This window comes from Numida meleagris, chromosome 20, assembly GCF_002078875.1.
Source record: "Numida meleagris isolate 19003 breed g44 Domestic line chromosome 20, NumMel1.0, whole genome shotgun sequence".
NCBI lineage: Eukaryota > Metazoa > Chordata > Aves > Galliformes > Numididae > Numida > Numida meleagris.
In genome coordinates this window covers 5,878,770-5,895,774 of record NC_034428.1, presented here as the reverse complement: position 1 = coordinate 5,895,774, position 17,005 = coordinate 5,878,770, and the positions used below count along the sequence as shown (strand labels likewise).

At 50.3% G+C, this 17,005-nt stretch overlaps 1 protein-coding gene across 11 annotated transcripts in view; it reads left to right on the top strand.

Annotated features, from left to right (window-relative positions):
• Positions 1-17,005, top strand: part of DISP3 (dispatched RND transporter family member 3) — a 120,449-nt gene that overhangs the window by 96,620 nt on the left and 6,824 nt on the right. For 10 of the 11 annotated variants that reach the window (XM_021374666.1, XM_021374664.1, XM_021374662.1 and 7 more), the window contains 18 exons: positions 3,386-4,322; positions 5,202-5,421; positions 6,709-6,845; positions 6,960-7,094; positions 7,323-7,483; positions 7,705-7,844; positions 8,605-8,750; positions 10,209-10,370; positions 10,772-10,933; positions 11,456-11,578; positions 12,191-12,327; positions 12,986-13,167; positions 13,620-13,750; positions 13,858-14,033; positions 14,958-15,084; positions 15,660-15,805; positions 16,138-16,297; positions 16,558-16,671. In XM_021374666.1, coding sequence (XP_021230341.1) covers positions 3,386-4,322; positions 5,202-5,421; positions 6,709-6,845; positions 6,960-7,094; positions 7,323-7,483; positions 7,705-7,844; positions 8,605-8,750; positions 10,209-10,370; positions 10,772-10,933; positions 11,456-11,578; positions 12,191-12,327; positions 12,986-13,167; positions 13,620-13,750; positions 13,858-14,033; positions 14,958-15,084; positions 15,660-15,805; positions 16,138-16,297; positions 16,558-16,671 — 3,496 coding nt within the window. The remainder of the gene's footprint in view (positions 1-3,385; positions 4,323-5,201; positions 5,422-6,708; positions 6,846-6,959; positions 7,095-7,322; positions 7,484-7,704; positions 7,845-8,604; positions 8,751-10,208; positions 10,371-10,771; positions 10,934-11,455; positions 11,579-12,190; positions 12,328-12,985; positions 13,168-13,619; positions 13,751-13,857; positions 14,034-14,957; positions 15,085-15,659; positions 15,806-16,137; positions 16,298-16,557; positions 16,672-17,005) is intronic. The other variant, XM_021374670.1, reaches the window with a different exon arrangement.

The window sequence follows — 17,005 nt, the reverse complement described above, 5'->3', positions numbered from 1 at the left end:
AAAAATAGCTCTGGCAAGGAGACCGTCCTTATCTTCTAGTCCACAGCGCTGCTGTGGCCATGAAGAGGCAGAACAAGTTGTCAGCTGGATCTGGCATTGTTGGCCCCTTCCATAAAGCTGTGGGTGTTTGTGCCAATAGAAGGTGTGAGTCTCTTCATGGCTGCATGTCTCTTTTCTGCAATGGCTTTTCTGAGCCCACATCTTCAGATCAGGCTTTGTGGTGTCCGGGCAGGGTGCTGACACTGCCTGTCCCAACCCAGAGGGCTCAGTGTGAAGGGAGAATGTATTTTCATGTTATCTTTTCAGATTTCAGTAAAGCTTTCCAATACTGTTTCTCACAATATCCTTCTGGACAAAATGTCCAGGATACAGCCAAAAATATAATGTGTAGGGCGAGCAATTGGTTGATGGTTTGGGCCCACAGGTTATAGTAAATGGGGTTACATCAGGCTTCGATGGTCACTAGTAGAGTACCCCAGCCTACAATGGAGCTGTGTCCCTAACATGGCTTTGTGGGGTTCTGCCCCATCTGCCTTCAATGGCACGGACTTGGGAAGCTGAACATGCCATGTAGGGGCTGGGGGAAGTCTCCACTTCACATTTACAGGAAGTTCTGCTGCTCGTTCTGCAGAATCCTGCCTGCTTTTGATCAGTTATGAGCCTTTTGCTTAGGAATGGGCAGGGGGAAGTCCAGCAAATCTCAGTGCCTACCTGAAGATGCAGAACTGGGGCTTCTTCTGCAAAGGAATGGGTCTAGAGCTTCTGGGAGCATTCTTATTCTCTTTTTCTTCCAACCCAAAAGTGAATCAGAGGTTTGGTTGGAGCTGCAGGATTAGGTGAACAAATCCTGAAAGTGAAAAAGTAATTGGGCCACGCTTCAGCGCTGGGCATCCCTGGGTAGTATGGGAGGTGGGGGAGGGAAATGAAGCCAGCCCCAAGTAAAATTCGAGCAGAGAAAATGCATTTCACTCCTTCCAGCCGATTTCAGGGTTTCTCTCCCCTGCCAATTCCATTTGCTGTGTGTAGGGTTGCAGACGCTTTCATCCTGACCCAGGCAGGATCTGATGAAGGCGGTAGAACCAGACGAGTCCCAGGGGCAATGCTAAATGGGCTGTGCCTGGCTTTGCAGCCAAATCATGCGGTAAACTCTTTTGAAGGGAGTTCAGAGCTGCGCTGGAACCAGGGCAGGATGCACACAGATGCACTCGAAGCAACGCTGTCCCCTTTGGGGTAGCACAGCCTGGCTGCCTTCTCCTGCCAGGAGCATGGTGTGAACCTTCCAGAGCCCTGACTCAGTTCTGATGTGGGTGCAGACAATCCTGGCACTTTTCCAGCATTTGCTGTGCTAGAGTTCGCATCAGAATTTGTACACAGTCTTAAGGAAGGAGATAGTACACCGTGGCCTTCGTATGTTGCGGGTGCCCGCTTGTTACAGTGGGGTTCTGCAGCCACCATGAGGGCGAGTGGGGAGAGCCAGAAGAGATGCCTGCGGTCTGATCCTCCTCCTTTAACTGAGGATTTAGATTTTGATTAAAAAAAGGGATGGCATGGTACTGCTTCTGATGGCTCATTCTACCTCAATCTCTCTTGCTTCCCTTTCTTGTCACGTGCCAGCTCTTCTGTTTCAGGATTACCATCTCCTCCCTCCTTCTCCTTACTAGCTCAATAAATGGGAAATGATTATGGCCCTTTACCTCTCTCTCTTTCTAAAAAGAGACTAAATATGCTTGATCAGGTCTCGCAGTAACTCCCTTCTCTTGAAGGGGAGCCCACGGCTGCGAGAGGAAGGGCAGCTGGGTGCAGTGGAAGTCACTGTTTTGTGAGACGATTCCAGCTGCAGATTAAAGCCACTGCTGGGCATCGGTGCTTCCCTTGGTGTGGGCAGGAACACAAAGGCTGAGCTCAAAGGTTCTCCCTGGGCTGGGAGTGCTGTCTTGCAGGTGCTATCCAAAGTAGAATAAGTCCTATGGTCATTGTACAAAGCCAGAGGCTTCCCCTGGGCTGCCTGGAGCCAGTGATCGCTGGGACTCTTGCTCCTTTGCACACCCCTCTTCTGCCAGGGAGTATTTCTGTCCACTTGCTTTTCCCCTCCGCCCAAATTCAGGCAGCTCTTCTGAAGAACCAGAGTTAAGGGGAGCTGTCAATTCATCTTCTGGCGGATAGAAATCCTGTTAAATAGAAACACTGGCTAGGAGTAAAGCTCTTAAATTGCTTCTGGCCTGTGTGTAAATTGCTCGCAGCTCTCAGAGTTGAGCAGCGAATTGAATGTGTTCATTCAGGGAGCAGAGTGTGAGGCTTTGCAGGAAGGCATGGCACTGTGCTGGACTTTGCTCTTGGGGACCACCACTGCTCCCTGGAGGTCTTCAGAAGCATGGGGATGTGGCAGTGAGGGACGTGGTTGTTGAGGATGGTTGGGGTGGGTTGGGGTCAGACTTGGTGATCGTAGAGGTTTTTTCCAATCTTAATTATTGTATGATTTTATAATGGAGCCTAGAACCAGCCAGCTTCCTTCTAACCTTCCAAAAGCAAGGAGGGGCATGAGGGAAGGCTGAGGGCCCAGCAAAGAGAGCACCTCCCACCTCACATCCTTTTCTTTCCTGCCCAAGTGTGAGCTGATCTGGGAAGGAATTTCTTGCTCATTCCCTGGGGGCTGTGTCTGCTTTTGCATCCTGTGTGTTCTGCACCACTTCATAAACAATGGCCATAAACAAAAGCAGGGCTGAGGAGATTTCTCTTGGAGATCCCTGCCTGAGCCCAGGGTCATTCAGTCCTTCCCTTCCTGCTCTGCTGAGCGGGGAGCCTTCAGGATCACAGTCAGAGCTCTGTGGGATCAATCTGTGCCGGCATCCACGTCTGCAGGCGCAGGTGCGTGAGATTTCTATGTGCATACAGTGCATGCTTTGTGGGAAATGCAGCTATAAATACCTGGGGGGAAATCTATTGTCTGTTTTAATGAGAAGAGGATAGAGTCTCTTGTGTTTTCATCTAGTACCTTGAGCTGTTCCTGAGCGTGAGAACCAGATTCGCTAATTAATTAATGCACTGGGAAGCCCCTGGCATCTCCGTGCTGGTGTTCCTGGAACTGCAAGAGCCCCACAGGGCCCTGTGACCGTCATTTGAATGCCTCATGCTCTGGTTCCTCTGTTAGATGAGCTGTGGGGCACTCCATGAGCAGCTGCTCTTTCAGTGGTCGTGACGAATCTGCATAATCCAAAAGGAGACATGTGTTGTTGTCAAGGGTGCAGGGTTGGGAGAGCCCCAGCTCTGTTGCTGAGACCCTTCAGTGACACTCTGCACCCACATCTGGGCCTGATAACCCCACAGCGGGGCCTGGTGACCCCATTGCAGGAGCATCGCTGACCACTTCTCTCTCCCCTTCATGCAGGCGCTGGACATGGACACAGAGGATGACCCCTTGTTACAGGATGCCTGGCTGGACGAGGAGGACGAAGATGTTGCCTTCAGCTCAAGGAAGAGGCGGGAGGGTGCTCTGTTGTGTGGTAAAAGCCCCTGCAGGTTCAGGCCCCTGCGTGTCACGCTGCCAGTGAGTGGCTTCTGGAATATCGTAGGCTGGATATTTACCAACCCGTACTGCGCTGGCTTCATCCTTTTCCTGGGCTGCGCCATCCCTGCTGTGCTCGCTGTTGTCATGTTCCTCCACTACCCAGCCCTGGACATTGATATCTCCTACAACGCCTTTGAGATCCGTAACCATGAGTCCTCACAGCGCTTCGATGCGCTCGCCTTGGCCCTCAAGTCCCAATTTGGGTCGTGGGGGAGGAACCGCCGTGACCTGGCTGACTTCGCCTCCGAAACCCTGCAGAGGCTCATCTTTGAGCAGCTCCAGCAGCTGCACCTCAATGCTTCCCACCTGCAGGTCAGCACACGGGCCAAGCGCAGCACCCCACAGGGCAGGACTAGCTCCCCTGAGCCTCGTGCCCACCCACACCCAGGAAATGAGACATCCCGCGTCGCGAGGGGTGCCCCGCGCTGGGACTACTCCAACACTTACATCAGCGCCAACACGCAGACACACGCACACTGGCGCATTGAGCTCATCTTTCTGGCCCGAGGGGATTCTGAGAATAACATCTTCACCACGGAGCGCCTGGTTACCATCCACGAGGTCGAGCGTAAGATCATGGATCACCCTCGCTTCCGGGAGTTCTGCTGGAAGCCCCATGAGGTCCTGAAGGACCTGCCCTTGGGCTCCTACTCCTACTGCTCCCCTCCCAGCTCCCTCATGACTTACTTCTTCCCCACGGAGAGAGGAGGAAAGATTTACTATGATGGCATGGGACAAGACCTTGCTGATATCCAAGGTGAGCTGAGTGCTGTGGGCCAGGTCTGGTGAGGTCAGGGCATACGTAGAGTCATAAAATCATAAAGATTGAAAAAGACCACTAAGATCATCTAGTACAACTGTTAACCCATCCCCACCGTGCCCACTAAACTATGTCACACGGACAGGCGAGCAACAGGGCCAAGTGAAGGGGAATCATACACTGTACAGGTGCCTTCCACTCATTCACTCATGTGAATGAGAAGAGTTAGAAGAATGTCATGTCTTGGACAGACAATAGGGACGAGCTTCCCTGCGCTGCAGAACAGAAGAAAGGTCTGTGGGCTGCTCTGCAGCTTGAAAGGCAGCTTGTGAGTCACCAGCTGTCTGTAAGGCGAAGAGGAGAAAGGCCCTACCTCCTCCTCTCAGCTCCGTACCCTGCAGGATGCCCCTCCAGCAGAGCAGAGGTGGTGAGGAGGTGAATCATAAGAAGGCCGTGGGTGTGATGCGGCTGTGGGATGGAGCATCCATCTGTCTCCCCAGCACAGGATGCAGCTGGTAACTGTCCAGGAGCCATGCTGGGAACAGGCAAAGGCTGAGCTCCATCTGCTCCAGCGTGAGAAATAGTTCTGTTACCAAAACAGGAAAGAGCCCAGTTCTGAGTCTTTCTGGCATGAACTCAAGGGAACTTGGGTTCTGGGGACAGAGAGATTGTCTCTTACTCAGAACTGGCTTGCTCTGGTCTTCATGATGTGCTTAAAGAAATGGAGTCTGCTCCTTATGTCTTAACTCCCCGGTCTTCATGTGCAGTTAATCATATTACCATAGTCAGTGACTACAGTCCCAGCTCTCCTTTGTCAGACTTTGTGCCTTGCCAAGCTCAGAAGGACCTAATAAAAGCGGTGCTTTTCTCCTCCAGGGTCCTTGGAGCTGGCCATGACCCACCCCGAGTTCTACTGGTATGTAGATGAGGGTTTGTCTGCTGAGAACAAGAAGAGCTCCCTGCTGCGGAGTGAGATCCTCTTTGGGGCACCGCTGCCCAACTACTACTCGGTGGAGGATCGCTGGGAGGAGCAGCGCCACAAGTTCCAGAACTTTGTCGTCACCTACGTGGCCATGCTGGCCAAGCAGTCCACAAGGTGAGGGTGTGTGCAGACAGGGAGGAAGCAAGGGCAGGGATGGACAGAGGCTGGAGGAGATGACACTTGCTATGGCACTAAAGGAGTGGCTGGAGGAAGGAGTAAAAGTATCTTCAAAGTTGGGCTCTGGCACAGTGCTGTGAGTGGAAGTGTGGAACAGAAAACCATTTACACTCTTCCCTTCAGTGCCACTTCCTCCTGCAGAAGCATGTCAGAGACATCAGAGATGCTGATAGCCTGGCAAAGATTGAATCTAGTGGCTGCCTTTCTGCTCAGCCTGTCTGATGTGGGGTCTGTTTGCTTCCATCTCACAAATCCAATTCCACTGACTCCAGCAGAGCTGCTGCTCTGTGTTCCTGGTCTAAATTTGGCCTCAGCTAGTCTGACGCAGGGAGTAAAATGGCCCAGGCAACAACCTGTAGGCAGAATGTGTTTCATGCAGACATGCAGACTTATTTCACCACCTGGTCTGCAGGGCTCTTGCTGAAAAGAGCTTTGCTCTGCGCGTGTGGAAGAGAAAGGGTAAAATGGAGGTCAAAGAGAAAGGGTAGACCAGTATCCAGAGAGCTGGGGGAAGGCACTGCAACTTCTCAGTCTCCAGCTCTCTACTACTCTGAATCTCAACAGTTCCCAGAATGGAGGGACGCTGATCTTCAAAAGCAGAGTGAAATGCAGCCAGCCCTTGTTAGTCCTGAAAGCATCCGCAGTGTTCTCAGCAATGGGCTGGCACTGTTGGCTGCAGCCAGTAGAAGCCAACATGGAATTGGGGCTGAGGCTCAGTTCCAAAGCTCGGTTTCCCAGTTGCAGTGCTGTGGTACTTCTGCTTAAATTGTCTTGGATTAATTCTGCTCAGAGTCTGCTTCCAGAAGCAGAGGCTGCTAAATCATGTGGTTCCTGATGAGCTCTAACTCTGCCTGCATCCGCTGGTTATTACCTTTGTGCTTAATATAAAAAGCAATGATTAGGATTCTGGATGGAATCGGCTTGGGAAGCTTCAGAAGCTGTTTGCTGACAGCAGGAAGTCTATTAGTGCCACAGACCCACCATACACTGGAGGAATTCTAAAAATGTTAGACCTGCTCTTTTATTTTTCTCCCTTGTGTGAATTTCACCTCCAGCAGCAATCTAGTCCAACTTGCTCTCACTGCTCTGAAGAGTTCAGAGTTCATGGGAGCAGTGACATCCTTTGGCCCTGAGGGAGATGATGTGCTTTGTTAAATCCCCTCACTCTGCTCCTTTTGCACTCAACTCTGCCTGCTCTTCTTTCTTCCTATCTTCCCACCTTAGCAAAGTCCAGGTGCTGTATGGAGGGACCGATTTGTTTGACTATGAAGTGAGGAGGACTTTCAACAACGACATGTTGCTGGCTTTCATCAGCAGTAGCTGTATAGCTGTCCTGGTTTACATCCTTACCTCCTGCTCAGGTAGGCTCAGAGCCCAGCATGCCCCAGCAGGGCAGGTGGGAGGTGTCTGTTTGTCTGTTCTCCCCAGGGATGGCCATCACTGGTGTTTTTTTCCATCTTGCTTTCCTCCTACAGTGTTCCTGTCATTCTTCGGCATCGCCAGTATTGGGCTGAGCTGTCTGGTGGCTCTGTTCCTGTACCACGTTGTTTTTGGGATCCAGTACTTGGGCATACTCAATGGTGTGGCTGCCTTTGTCATTGTGGGAATTGGTAAGCATGTCCTTATTCATACTTACCTGTGCTGCCTTGCCACAACTCCTGCATGCAGGGGAGAGGAAAGTAATGGTGACAAATGCAGATAAAAGTTTCAAGCCCATTGCCTCTGTTATCTATTAGTGGGGGATCTTCAGATAAGAAGCTCAGGGAAAATGAGAATTTCATCACGTGTCCCTGTAGCCTGAGCAAAGTGCTGAACTCTCCCTCCTTTTCTTTCCTAAGGGGTTGATGATGTCTTTGTGTTCATCAACACCTACCGCCAAGCCACCCACCTCAAAGACCTGCGCCTGCGCATGATCCACACTATCCAGACAGCAGGGAAGGCCACCTTCTTCACTTCCCTGACCACAGCTGCAGCTTATGCTGCCAACATCTTCTCTCAGGTACGCTGCAATTTTTGGACTGCAGGCTTTCTGTTCCTGCCAGAGGCCCTAAAAGAGAGGGAAGCTGCCTGCCTCTGACTCAGCTCCATACCAACTTTACTGACTATGAGTAAGATCAGCATGAGTTATTTTCAGGTTCCTCTAGATATTGTTTTGTCTCTCTAGATCTTCTGCCCTGGCACTTCTCTGATCCCAATCCCATGTTCTCTGTCTTCATGTAGATCCCAGCTGTGCATGACTTTGGACTCTTCATGTCGCTGATTGTGTCCTGCTGCTGGGTGGCTGTGCTCTTCACCATGCCTGCTGCTCTCGGAATATGGACCCTTTATGTGTCCCCACTAGAAAGCTCCTGCCAAACCAGGTGAGCCCTGAGTTTTGTGAGTGGGAAGTTGTTGTGGAGCACTTGACCAAGACAGTGTGCAAATCCTTACCCAGTCCTCTGTGTCATTCTCATCCCCTTTGACTTCCCATTCACTGATAGTCTCTAACAGTAGAGAAATTCAACATCTGTCCTTCCAGGTGAGAGCAAAAATAGAAGGACCAGGTCCCAGTCTCATTCCTGTTAGGGTAAGCACAGATGCCACTTTAGGGGCAAACTTAGCAATGTCAGTCATTCCTCTTTGTTGAATCTCATGAAGTATTGGAGCCATCTGTGTCCTCAGAGCAGAGCCTCATCCCTGAGCTCTGGACACACAAGCCCAACACAGCAAACAGACCAGCGTTGCTCCTGCCTGCAAGCACAAGCAGTGCATGCAGATTCTTGTTTAGAAGTCAGCGCGTTTCCCTTCCCTTGCTCTTCAGCAGCGCAGGTGACCTGGCCTGATTTAATTCATTAGCAGGGAGATGAACTGCTGAAACTTCCGTCACTCAGCGCCCAGCGTGTGTGGCTCAGCTCTGTTTATTCAGCCCAGACTGCTGCTGCTTTGCTGTAGCAGCTCAGCCCCTGACCTCTCAGCACTTAGCAGTGGAAACAGAACACAGCACTGCCTCTTGTTGCCTTTCCAAGTAATTGGAGCAGGCTGCTTCTGTTTTCCTTCTTGCTGAAGGAGACCAGTGGTTACTGTTTGCAGGGTACCTGACTCAAAGCTCATGCCTTTGTCTCCTTCCCTGCCCCAACCCAGCTGCAGTCAGAAGTGCACCAAGAAGAGCGCTTTGCACCTGGCTGAAGATCTCTTTGTTGCCTCAGAGGCCACCTCCAGAGCAGGCCAAGAGACACTGCCCTACCTCGATGATGACATCCCACTGCTCAGCGTGGAGGAGGAGCCTGGTATGTGCCTGTTGCATAGTGCCATCTGGGGACCACACTGTCCTGTTCATCTTGGAGCTTTTCCCAGTTGTTCCTCAGTTTCCTTACTTTTAAGCAGGAGGTAGTGCTGTCACAGAAGGTTGTAGGGGTCTGCACACTCTTGTGGCTGCAAGCTGTGTTGAGATCTGCAGTGGCTGTGGATGCATGGCTTGCTCACTGCTTTGCTAATCCTCTTGGGTCTAATGTGACTTGTATTTTCTGTCTGGAATCACTAATTGCCAAATGGATGTAGCCATGAAACATCTAATCCCTAGCACCAGGACAGCTCACCTTAAAGTAAAGGATATTTCCCCCTCTTCCCTAATGCCCAGAGCACTGCATTTGAGAAGCAGGCAGAGAACTCTTTACTATTCTCCAGCATCGCCTCCTCAGAGCACCTTCTCCCATGGCAAGGAAAGGGCAATGACTTGCCTGAGACTACACAGGCAATCTAAAAAAAACTGCCTAGAAATGCCCTATCACTTGTTAGCAGGAGATATTCTTTCTAGCTCTGACTGAAGATAAGGACGCTTACAGGGCCATGCTCTTTTTGTTGTACTTGTCATTTAAAATTTGCTAGGATCTCTTCCTTTTAAAACCCATGGTGGAAGTGGTCTGGGCAGCGAGTAGCTTTCACACCTAGCAGCAAGCTGGAACTGGAGGCAAATGTATCTGTGGCTGAGAGCCCATCAATCCCATGGCACCGCACAGACCTTTTCCCTGTAGATCTGTAGACAACTGTGCTTTGGCATTGCATCGTAAGAGCTGTCTCCTTAGTATGCCAGGAACACATGCAATGGTAATGTATGGAAATCACTCCTTCCTTTCTGAGCAAACAGCAGAATGCTTTTCTCTGAGGGCCCCTGGGCATCAGGTTACTCATGAAGTAGCAAAGCAGCTTGTTCCAGTTGGTGACCAAGCATGGTTTGTGTGTCAGCTGTGCAGCAAAGCAGGCAGTCCTTGACCTCCTTACAGCAAATGAGTGTTTCCCACCTGTAGGGAAGAAACAGTTCCCAGGCGCCCCTGAGCTGGAGTGGAGGGATCATTCCAGAGCCTGGCTGCAGTCAGGGAGAGGTGAGCTGTGTGTAATCAGCTCTAAGACATACTCAGTGAAGCAGAGGCACAAACTCTGCCTGGCCCAAGAAGCACACAGAGTCCCTGTAGCCATATGCACAATGTTAGTGGGATCTGGCAGAGGAAGAATAGCCTGAAGCATGGCTTTGGACTGAGCTATGCAGTTAGAAGTGTAGCTGCCACATGGTAGTGGCTTGCCAAAGGTTCTTCGATGACATCCTGGGCAAGTCTCTGCCTGGTTCTCATCCCATCACCTTAGCACTGGGTTACAGCTCATCACAGAAGGAGATTTTGTGAAAGTGAGCAGGAAACTATGAGAAACACTCATGACACTGACACATGCCTTTGGTTTCTGTCTCTTTCTAGTCTCTCTGGAAATGGGGGATGTTCCCTTGGTATCTGTGATGCCAGAAAATCTGCAGCTGCCTGTGGAGAAGAGCAACCGAGGTCACCTGATAGCTCATCTCCAGGAGCTTCTGGAGCACTGGGTGCTGTGGTCTGCAGTGAAGAGCAGATGGGTGATTGTGGGTAAGGAGGAAAAAGGGGGTTATTCCGTCCTCCTGGGTTTTAGAGGGTTTGACAGCATCTCAGGCAGTATCCAGGCTGTGATTATTAGTGACAAGGGATTGCGAAAGAAGGCATAATGGATGGTTTCTAACACAGCTGATGAGTGTGTCCAGAACAGGTAGTCCCTAAGGGAACTGCATGAGGAACTTAGAGACTTCTCCATCCCTCTCCTTTCACTCAGATCTGAAATGGCAGGTCCTCATGGGGTTGTCCAAGCACAGGGCTCAATACAAGAAATCCCAGCTGCCAATGTCAGCAGTGCTGTTCCTTTCTCCTTCTTCCTCCATGTCCTTGCTAACTATGTCATAGGAAGAAAATTTGTGCAGGGTCTCCCGTACACTTACCTGGGCTTTTCTTGGCAGGGCTCTTTCTCCTCGTTTTGCTCCTGTCTGTATTCTTTGCCAGCCGCCTCCGCCCAGCTAGCCGTGCTCCAGTCCTCTTCCGGCCAGACACCAACATCCAGGTGCTACTAGACCTCAAATACAACTTGAGTGCTGAAGGCATCTCCTGCATTACCTGCTCAGGTGAGAGCACTGCTCTCCAGGCTTCCGGCCCTAGGCTGGGGGAGCTGGAATATGAGAGAGAGAGCTATGTTTTTTATGTCTCGTTAGATACTGAATGGATCCTTTTGCAAGGAAGTGCATGCTCTGAGTAGGATGGTGGTGTTGCCTGTAGGAGTAGAGTATCTTGAAAAGCTGCTTTAGCCAAGAACTGCCTGAGTGCTTCTTCTAGAGCAAATACCATTGTAGTCTAGCAAAATCAACTACTTTTACTCATAAGGGACTATGCCAGTGACCAGCCTGAGGTCTGCGGCTCTGTGCTCCCTGCTTGGGATTTGATGTTCGATAATAGAATGTCTGATGTGTTACCTACTCAAGTGAGTAGCATGCACAAGGATCATAGAGTCATAGAATCATTAAGGTCAGAAAAGACCACCAGCATCATTTAGTCCAACCATCAACCCATCGCCACCATGCCCACTAAACCGTGGTAGGTCTCTTGTCGTGTCATTCACTGTTTCCTCCCTGAGTAACCTTGTGGGACAGGTTTGTTTCAGGAAAAGCCCCACAGTTTGCAGAACAACTTCCGAACATCCCTGGAAAAAAAGAAGAGAGGCTCTGGATCACCCTGGGGAAGCAAAGGGAGCTTAAGTGATACAGGGCAGCAAGGTAAGCAGGGCATAAGGACAGATTTTTGGCCACATTTGTTTTAAGAAAAGAAACAAAAGTCATACAACCTCTGAATAACTGATATGGAATAATTTTCTCCTGACACATCCCTGCTGAGCCCTGGCTTAGTGCTGGATGTATAGAGCATCATGACCATGCCCCTTCCCCTGAATTCCTGTGGTTCTCCAGTGCAGGGTCCTATAATCCAGGTGGCAGTACAGACTGGTGACAAATCCTTGTGGTCTGCCTAGTATGAGTGCAGGGCTGGGAGCTCAGACCTTTTGCATCCCTGTCCTGTGTCACAGCCTTGTTGGCAGGCCATGAAGAGAGTAAATTCAGCTTGGATTGCAGGGGATTTCAAGGATAAAAGACTTATTGGGCCAGGTCCTGAGCTGACATGAATCAATAAGCCATCAGGAATTACTGCAACTCAGGATATATTTGTGAAAACCTTTGAAAGGTGTGCTGTGCTGCTAGAAGGCAGAGGCTGTGCCTGGTGCCCCAGAGGAGACAACAGACCAGAAGAACCCTCCTCCACTGCTGCCCACATCTGTAAGATTTGCTGACTGAGCAGTACCACAAGCCCTCATGCCCTCCCTCTGTTTTCTGCAGATCTGCAGGGGACTGTGTATATCTCCAAGTCCAGAAGCAAGGGAAGGCCAGCCATCTACAGATTCTCTCTCAATGCCAGTATCCCTGCCCCCTGGCAGATGGTGTCACCAGGAGATGGAGAGGTGCCTTCATTCCAGGTGAGTCAATCCAGGGATGCTGGACCCCTCTATCAAGAGTGCAGCACTCAGCAGGTGAGCACAAAGCCTCCTGTCTCTCCACAGGGCCCTGGGTAGCTCGGGGTGAAGTGTTCAGGGCATTGCAGTAAGGTAGCTAGCACAGAGGGCATTGCTAGGGATGATGCCTCGCACTGCCCTAATCTTGGTCTGTTGCAGTTGCAATGTGACTGTCAACAATGAGAGCAGAAGTGTGGGTGTCTGTGGGGATCAGATGAGTCCTGGCATCATCAGCTGAGCTCAATTTAGTAGAAACTGCAGCTGAGACAGCTGCATTCCCACTGCCTCCTTCTGACCGTGCACAGACAGCTGGTGAGCAGGCAACACTGCTTGTGCACGTGTTGGACACAGACAGCCCCAGCAGAGTTTTCTTTCATTTCTCCCTCATCCTGAGCAGAGCAGCCACCATCCAGCTTGGGCACAAGGAATGGGGGTGGCAAGGGGTCCTGTGACACACACACTGGGAAAGAGGCAGGCTGGGGACTGGCTGGGTTTGTTCCTACCGCGCTCATTCTGTATGTTTGTGCCAGTGCCCTGGGAGGAGGGGAGTGTGTGATGCTAACATGTGACAGGCTGCAACCTTGTGGAGTTAAGTGTCTGTTTTCATTAATCCATTGCTTAGGTGTATAGAGTGCCTTTCGGTAACTTCACCAGGAAGCTGACAGCTTGTGTGTCCACAGTAGGGCTGCTTAAGCAGACGAGCCCCAGGAAGTGGATGATGACTACCTTGTCCTGTGATAGCAAGAGAGGCTGGAAGTTCGACTTCAGTTTCTACGTGGCCGCCAAGGAGCAGCAGCGAACACGGTAACCCTCCAAAACCCACTCATGGCCAGGCAGCAAACACAGTGCAGCTGAATGGTTGATGCAGGATGTCTCATGTCCACTGCCAGTCCTGCTCTCAGCTAGAGACATCCCTGGCCTTAGGCCTCTTTGCTGCACATGTGCTCCATCTTTGCCAAATTATTTTGCAGACCCACAACACCGTCAACACTGGTCAAAGGCTTGCCAGATGCAGGACCGTCACTGTGGCCTCCTTGTGTGTCAAAAAGCAATTGCTGATTTTTGTCTTGCCCTTACCCAGCTGAAGCCTTGGGCTGAACAGGCAGCACACAGTACACAATGGTTAGGGATCTGAGTTTGGAGCTCTGCAGCTTTTCCTTCCCTCTGTCCTTGAGATCATCTGTTTCCACGTAGTGCTGTAGAGACATCGTCACACTACCTGTGCCCTACCATAACGAGCTCTCTTTGCTGCACAGGAAGCTGTATTTTGCCCAGTCGCACAAGCCTCCTTACCATGGCCGAGTGTGTGTGGCACCTCCTGGCTGTCTTCTCAGCTCCAGCCCAGATGGACCCACCAAAGGCATCCTTTATGTTCCCAGCGAGAAAGGTGAGCTTGTGAGGACCTGTTCAGCCATGCCGTGTTGCTGGCAATGCTAGAGAGTCAGCTGGCTTTTTGCCTTCAGGTGTAACCTTCCTTTCTTCTGCATTTGGTAGCAGCACCCAAAGCGAGGCTCTCGGCAACTTCTGGATTTAATCCTTGCATGAACACGGGCTGCGGGAAGCCAGCAGTGCGGCCACTGGTGGACACAGGAGCCATGGTGTTCGTCGTCTTTGGCATCAGAGGGGTGAATCGTACAAGACACTCGGACAACCACGTCATCGGAGACATGGTACACAAATGTTGAATGGCCAGCCTGGGACTAATGAGTGAAGGAAGGGTCTCCCTGGATGGTATTCAGTTATTCCCTGCGGGCCAGGTAGCACAGTCCAGCAGTCTAGACAGATGGAGGTAGCAGTGTTGTGATGAGCCAGAAGCACACTCCGCTTAGAAAATTCCCAAATAATGGGGGTGAAGAAGCCCTTTACTGAAATTGCTTCAGACTTTTCAGAAAATCCCTTTCTGAAGGGGATTTTCTTCTAATTTTGAATCTAAATCTGGCTTTCCTGAGGATTTTAGAAGCAAACCCATCTTGACCTCAGTATGAAAATGTCACTACAAACTCAAGATCCAGGCAACTGGTATTTTTCTATAATTGTTTATTTTGTTATGAGATTGTAACATGGAAAAATTACAAATCACTCTAGAGAAAGTTTCCTAAAAGTGACTTTTTCAGGACCAGTTTATCTCCCAGATACTGGTGCTTTGAAATATTCACAGCCTTTCCCAGGCAGAATTATGCTTAGCTCTGGTAGTTGCAGATGCATTTCAGCCTTCTGATTTGGAGGCACCCTGCAGAACCTGTCCTTAATTCTTTCCTCTGGAGGGAACAGCATGACACACAGGCAGTGGAGTGGGCAGAAAGCTGGAATTAAGTGCGGTCTCCTTAGTCAGACCACGATGGTTTTGGGCATGGCCTGGCAGCTGTGTATTCATCAGTACTTCTGTCACACTGCCTGATTTTTTTTTAATGTAGTTTCCTTCTGGGCTGTCTGGTGAGGCGAAGATGTGAGGTTTATTTACTGTAAAACCTATGGTCTGAATAAGCTGATTCCAGCAATGTGCCCAGCAGAAGATCGAGTTCTGCCTTCTTGTGCCAGTTGCTCTCTGTATGTCTCATGTGTGGTGTTCTTGTTGTTGTGTCTCCTTGTGAAAGGGCAGCGTTATCTATGATGACAGCTTCGACCTCTTCAAAGAGATTGGCAACCTGTGCCGCCTCTGCAAAGCCATCGCCAGCAACACTGAGCTGGTGAAGCCAGGAGGGGCTCAGTGCCTGCCCTCAGGTAGGTGGGGTCCTCGGGTAGACCCTTGGTCCCTGGGTGGAGACTGCCTCTCGCTCTCCAGTCTGAGAAGTATAGCTGCTAAGGGCTTCTAAACTTTCAGGTCCCAGCTTGATGAAGCAGGCAAGGAAGCAAACATACCAGTCAATGATAAATGCAGGTGGTGCAGAGAGGTGTTTCTCAGCAGTCAGCTCTCTGAGCTGTCTCCACTTGGCCCAAGTCACAGCTCCCACCTCCACAAGCCATTCAGTCTATCCATGTACTATGCCAATTTCTTCAGGGATGAGAAATACACAGCGGGTAGAACAGCAGCATCAGATGCCTGTTCTGCAGCTCTGCTAACAACAGTGCTGCTTGAGTTGTGGTCATGTCCTGTTCAGTGCTGACAGCGCTGACTGTGCCCTCTCAAGCTGAGAACTCTGGTACTGATACCTCTAGTGCTTTTACAAGTCAGAGTTGCAAGGGAAAGCAGCTGCTGACAAATGGGGCCTACAGCCTCCTTGTTTTCTTCCCCTTTGTTCCCATGTGCTCCCTTTCCCTGTCCTGTCCTCCACTCCTTGCTCTTTCTTTCTCTCCAGGTTATAGCATCTCCTCCTTTCTGCAGATGTTGCACCCTGAGTGCAAGAACATCCCTGAGCCAAACCTGCTGCCTGGACAGCTCTCTCATGGGGCTGTGGGAGTGAAGGATGGGAAGGTGCAGTGGATCTCCATGGCATTTGAATCAGTGAGCATCACCATCTACCCTTGGGACAGCTTCTTCTTGTGGCTTCTGAGGGCTTAGCTCTGTTCTTTCTGCACTAGCCACTTCCATTTGCACTCATAAATTAGCACTTGCTAGTGTTGTGCCTGGTTGCAGACGGATGCCTGCACTCACATGTTGCTAAGAAGTAGCTGCTTATGTCACCATTTGCTCTTACCATGAGTTCAGGCAAAGAGGTAGTGGCTTTTTGCCCCTGTAAGTCCTGCCCGCAACTCCAGCTGCTTGTTCTACCTTTACCCTTGCATACACTGCATCAGAGAGCAGGACACAAGTGTAACATGTTCATCTTCTTACAGACAACCTACAAAGGGAAATCTTCCTTCCAGACATACACTGATTATCTGAAATGGGAGACATTCCTGCAGCAGCAACTCCAGCTCTTCCCAGAGGGTTCTGCTCTCCGTCATGGTTTCCAGACCTGTGAGCACTGGAAGCAGATCTTCATGGAGATTATAGGCAAGTGACTGCCCAGTTTCTCTCCCTGAGGAACCCCAGCTCTCTGATGTATCTTCGCAACACCCTTCACTCCATTTTATGTACGGGTGTTATATCTTCAGTCCCAAGCAGCACATACTGTCAAAATTCCTAGATAGAGTTCAGGGAAATAGAGAAGATGAGGGAATTTGCTTTGCTGGTGGGGAGTCCAGGAATGCAGTTCCCCCTCACCCTGACTGTCAGCATCCCAGGCTCCAGTTAACTGGTTGTTTCTCTTCCAGGAGTGCAGAGTGCCCTGTATGGTCTCATCCTTTCGCTGGTTATTTGTGTGGCCGCAGTGGCAGTGTTCACCACTCACATCCTCCTCCTGCTGCCAGTGCTGCTCAGCATTTTAGGTAAAATTGCCAACCTTGGTGTGCCAGGCCTTCCGTTTCTCTGAAATTGGTGGGTTGTGGCACTGCTGAGTCTCTGATGATTTGAACTGAGTTGTTATTACTCTATGTAAATCCTTTTGGTTTCCTGGACTCAGTCCTGATACACTTAGGTGAACAGGAGAAACTCTCAACAACTGCATAGGAACCTCATTGGGAGAACAGATTTGTGTGTCTAATTCCCAGTGTGTTTTATCTACACAATCCCTTCTATTTGTTTAAATAAGGGGTTTAGCTACACAAATGCCATCCCTGCCTGTTATGTATAATAATGTGATTAAGTCCCACATGCCCTGAA